This window comes from Hydra vulgaris, chromosome 08 (genome assembly GCF_038396675.1).
Source record: "Hydra vulgaris chromosome 08, alternate assembly HydraT2T_AEP".
In the NCBI taxonomy this organism is placed as follows: Eukaryota; Metazoa; Cnidaria; class Hydrozoa; order Anthoathecata; family Hydridae; genus Hydra; species Hydra vulgaris.
This window is the reverse complement of record NC_088927.1, coordinates 66264204-66269562: the sequence shown is the minus strand read 5'-3', so window position 1 is coordinate 66269562 and position 5359 is coordinate 66264204. Positions and strand designations below refer to the sequence as shown.

Genomic DNA, 5359 nt, shown 5'->3' with positions numbered 1-5359 from the left:
ATTTTTATCTTTTAAGTCCAAACTCTAAAACAGAAGGTAAATAGTAAAAGGTTAATTGAAACGGTATAATAAATTTTGTCAAAAAACTTTTATTTCTTAAAAAAGCATAGGGGATCGTCTTCAGTGTAACTGTGTGTTACACTGAGGTGACAAGGTTAAATGATAAGTTTTTAAGGGTAAATAAAGCAAAGTTAAGTTTGAAAAATTTATTATATAAAATAAGATTACAAGATACAATTATTTCTTTCAAATTAAACTTGAATGCTGTCTTTTTTTACGCTAAAACGAAAAGCGTTATAAATATTAGAGAACTTACTAAAAAGTTTAAATAACAAAAAAGGAAAGTTGTAAGACAAGCATCGTTTACATTATTATTATTTGCCTCTGCCTCTGCTTCTGCTACCACCACCACCACCACCGCCTCCTCCTCCACCACTTCTGCTACCGCCACCGCCACCTCCACCACCTCCACCACTTCTGCTACCACCTCCTCTAGGGTCAGCTACTTCATTTCTAAATCAAAAATAAAACTTAATAACTTTTTTAATCATCCAATAATTGCATAAAATAAAAGTAAAAGTTATTTAAGTTATATAAGTACGTTAACGTAAGTACGTTAACGTAAGTACGTTAACGTAAGTACGTTAACGTAAGTACGTTAACGTAAGTACGTTAACGTAAGTACGTTAACGTAAGTACGTTAACGTAAGTACGTTAACGTAAGTACGTTAACGTAAGTACGTTAACGTAAGTACGTTAACGTAAGTACGTTAACGTAAGTACGTTAACGTAAGTACGTTAACGTAAGTACGTTAACGTAAGTACGTTAACGTAAGTACGTTAACGTAAGTACGTTAACGTAAGTACGTTAACGTAAGTACGTTAACGTAAGTACGTTAACGTAAGTACGTTAACGTAAGTACGTTAACGTAAGTACGTTAACGTAAGTACGTTAACGTAAGTACGTTAACGTAAGTACGTTAACGTAAGTACGTTAACGTAAGTACGTTAACGTAAGTACGTTAACGTAAGTACGTTAACGTAAGTACGTTAACGTAAGTACGTTAACGTAAGTACGTTAACGTAAGTACGTTAACGTAAGTACGTTAACGTAAGTACGTTAACGTAAGTACGTTAACGTAAGTACGTTAACGTAAGTACGTTAACGTAAGTACGTTAACGTAAGTACGTTAACGTAAGTACGTTAACGTAAGTACGTTAACGTAAGTACGTTAACGTAAGTACGTTAACGTAAGTACGTTAACGTAAGTACGTTAACGTAAGTACGTTAACGTAAGTACGTTAACGTAAGTACGTTAACGTAAGTACGTTAACGTAAGTACGTTAACGTAAGTACGTTAACGTAAGTACGTTAACGTAAGTACGTTAACGTAAGTACGTTAACGTAAGTACGTTAACGTAAGTACGTTAACGTAAGTACGTTAACGTAAGTACGTTAACGTAAGTACGTTAACGTAAGTATGTTAACGTAAGTACGTTAAAGTTATATCTAAGTACGTTTCAGCATTGTTCTTAGAATGTTGTGGTAATATTATTACCTATAATACAGAAAATAGCACCATATAATAAAAAAACTTACATCTCTTTTTTTCCGTAACCATATCCTCCACCGTATCCACCTCCGTATCCGCCCCCGTATCCCTCATCTTGTTCGCTATGTTTAGGTAAAAGAAAACCTTGCGTTATTTATATTTTTATCCAATCTAAGTATTAGTCAAAAAAGAGTTTTCCCAAATTCTTACGTTTCTCTTTTTCCGTAACCATATCCGCCATATCCGCCATACCCACTTTCACTTTTATCTTCGTTTTCATTTCTAGATCAAAGGTAAAAACACAGTTTAAAATAATAAAATACATAAATGTCGTGTTATATAAACAATATCTACATTACCGAAGCAAAAAAATAACAATGTTTGGTTCATCACTAAGCCCCCTCAGCTGTGACGGGATTTCACTGTAAAGCGTTTCTTACAAATAATTAAAAGGTAATAAAACAAAAAAAATAAAAAAAATTCTTTTTTCAAAACTTGAAAATCAGACATAACTTTATAAGAGAAAGAGAAGAACAATTTTTCAGTTCGTTTTTATTAAAGTGTAGTTTAGGACGTCTGATGGTAATAGAAAACTTGGTACAGTAATGCATTTTAGATTGCTCGTAAACGTTATTTGAAAAACTTTCTAGAGTAAACGTGATCAACTTTATGGAAAAGTGTGTTAAGTGTTTTTTTAATTTTCTAGAGTAAATGTGATCAACTTTATTTAAAAGTGTGTGAGTTTTTTTATTGAAGTTTGTGCATAAAAATAAGGATTGGATAAAGATATAACTGAAAATGATTGAGTATGTAATGATTTTCAAATTATAAAGTTAAAATTATAAACTAAATGTGATAAAGTTTTTTAGAACTTTATTATATTTAATTTAGATTTATAATTACGTAATTTTAAAACATTAAAGCCTACATCTCTTTTTTGCCGTAACCATATCCGCCACCGTATCCTCCATATCCTCCACCATAATCACTCAATTTGTTTGAAAACAAATCCTTGTTTTCCTAGATTGAAAAACTCATTTATATTTCTATACTAGTTTATTTGAAAATTAAAAAAAAAAACACAAAAAAACAATCGAAAGTTTAACGAAAATTAAACGCGATAAAAACGTTTGCAAAATATTCAAGTAAAAAAATAATAATAAAAATAAAAGTTACTTCGCGATTAGATTCATCTTCGTTATCATTGTCTTTATTCCTAAACGAGATAATATCATAATTAGCACTTTGCGAATTTTAAAATACCGAAAATATTAAAATCAAAGATTTAAGTATTCACTTTGTATCGGCAATAATGTCTTTTGCATGCTTGAAAGGAGCTGCTTCACCTAACTAAACAATAAGCCTCATATATTTCAAAAGTAATATAGTCGTTTAAAATGTTGCATTATTACATATAAAACTATTAGGTTTTACAACAATATATACAAATATATAATATAATCTTTAATTTTACTCACAAAAACTTGAAAAGAAATCAGGAACGTAACAAAAATGCAAAGATAAATCATTCTCTTTGAACAACACTAACTTTATTCAATGTTGATTTTTTACCCTTTTTATATGATTTTCTAACTAATTACGAAAACACCCTGAAAGCATTTATTAAACCAAGAACACGCATTAATTGGAAAATGGCAATTTGTAAACAAAAGAAAGTTTCCGAATATAATTGTGTACGAGTAAGCAGTTAATAAAGTAATTAAAACACCTACAAAACTGCATCACTAAAACTTTTTTTAGGGTCGAGTGGGACGCATTACGGCGAATAATTTTATGCATTTAATAGTTTGGTAACTATATTTTAAAATTGCATGGTTTACGAAAAAATCGTCAAATTATTCAAGGTTTCGGAATTTTCAAAAAATTCAAAACAAACGAAATAATAGCTTGCATCAATCAAATTACTATGTCTTCCGAACAGCTGACTCATGCTCTCAATCAAATTACTATGTCTTCCGAACAGCTGACTCATGCTCTCAATCAAATTACTATGTCTTCCTAACAGCTGACTCATGCGAACAATCAAATTACTGTGTCATCCGAACAGCTGACTCATGCTCTCAATCAAATTACTATGTCTTCCGAACAGCTGACTCATGCTCTCAATCAAATTACTATGTCTTCCGAACAGCTGACTCATGCTCTCAATCAAATTACTATGTCTTCTGAACAGCTGACTCATGTGAACAATTATGTCCATAATTTACTAGATAAATCACTTGCGCACACTGAATCTAATTTGTCGAAAATAATCAATGAATCTTATTTATCGCTATATATTACTCACTATATATCACTGAATATAATCAATATAATTTCATTTCCAGACTGAATATACTGCATTTCCAGATTGTTCAAAAAGTTGTGCAAAAGGACCATACGATGGTTATCGCTGTGTGTTAAGCCAAATTACGAAATTTCCGTTTACACTTCTGACAACCAAAAACGCTAAGGCAAATATATAAATTAATAAAATAATCAATGAATCTTATTTATCGCTATATATTACTCACTATATATCACTGAATATAATCAATATAATTTCATTTCCAGACTGAATATAATGCATTTCCAGATTGTTCAAAAATCTGTGCAAAAGGACCATACGATGGTTATCGTTGTGTGTTAAGCCAAATTACGAAATTTCCGTTTACACTTCTGACAACCAAAAACGCTAAGGCAAATATATAAATTAATGTTTACGCTTCTTAAGACTTGTGCCACCTTTAAGGCGGTGTTTACGCTTCTTAAGACTTGCGCCACCTTCAAGGCGGTACAAGGGTAAAAAAATTTTGTTAAAATTTTGAAAAATACTAAAGTGAATGTTTTGAATTCTTAAATCTACCTATTTTAATATGCGTTTTGTAAAATTTGCCCTTTTTTAAAGACCTTAGCAACAACCTTAGCAATGCTTTTTCTTCAAATTTTTGCTAAACAATGCTTAAGGCGTTTGACTTCTTCTTTAATATTATATTAGGCTATAAGCTGTATTTTTATGTTTAAGTTTATGTTACCATTTAATTACAATATATTATATGGTAACATAAAGTTAATTATAAACATTATACAAATATTATTACTTATATATATTTGTATAATGTTATGGGTGAGTAACATTTTTTTTTGACCCGTTTTGATGTTTACTAGAGAAATTAGGCTGAACGAAAAATTAAAACAAAAACAAAAAAGTTTTGTAATAATATATAATAAATAAATTAAACAAATCAACTTTATTCGATTCAATTTGTCTTTTCTAACATAAGTGTTTAAATTATGTCTTAAAGTTAAACTCGAATTAAAATTTTTTTTAACATCGACTTTGACGCATCAATCCTCAGACCCTTAACATTATATAGTTATGTAGACACTCCTTGTTACATAAACTCACCAAAGGCATTTATTAAACCAAGAAGTTGCATTATCTGGATAACCGTAATTTGCAAGCAAAGGAAAGTTTACAATTTAATTGCATTTGAATAATTAAACACAAGCAACACTACATCACAGTTTTAATTTTTTTAAATATAGTTTTATTTTTTGAGGCAAATGATAATATGTTTATATATTTTTTATATATCGTTGTCTTAAATATTTTACGCGGTAGGGGAAGATATGGCATGATGACGAACGTTTTATAATTCTGAAAACTTGCAAATTAAGTTTGTGCAAAACTATAGTTCATAAAAGTTGTCACCTTGTTACGTGATCGGGGTAAGATAAATTACAATGAATTTCCTCTACAGCATTATAAAGTTTTCAAAAGAAACTAATTACTCTATTTAAAA

At 29.9% G+C, this 5359-nt stretch overlaps 1 protein-coding gene across 1 annotated transcript; it reads right to left on the bottom strand.

Annotated features, from left to right (window-relative positions):
• Positions 1-374: 374 nt before the first annotated feature.
• LOC124817453 (ctenidin-1-like) lies at positions 375-3588 on the bottom strand. Its single transcript, XM_065802945.1, has 7 exons — positions 3451-3588; positions 2851-2903; positions 2730-2769; positions 2482-2573; positions 1764-1835; positions 1601-1675; positions 375-513 (listed from the first exon to the last, which is right to left on the bottom strand). Exons 1-7 carry the CDS (start codon positions 3586-3588, stop codon positions 375-377), a joined length of 609 nt encoding a protein of 202 aa, XP_065659017.1.
• Between the last annotated feature and the right edge of the window lie 1771 nt (positions 3589-5359).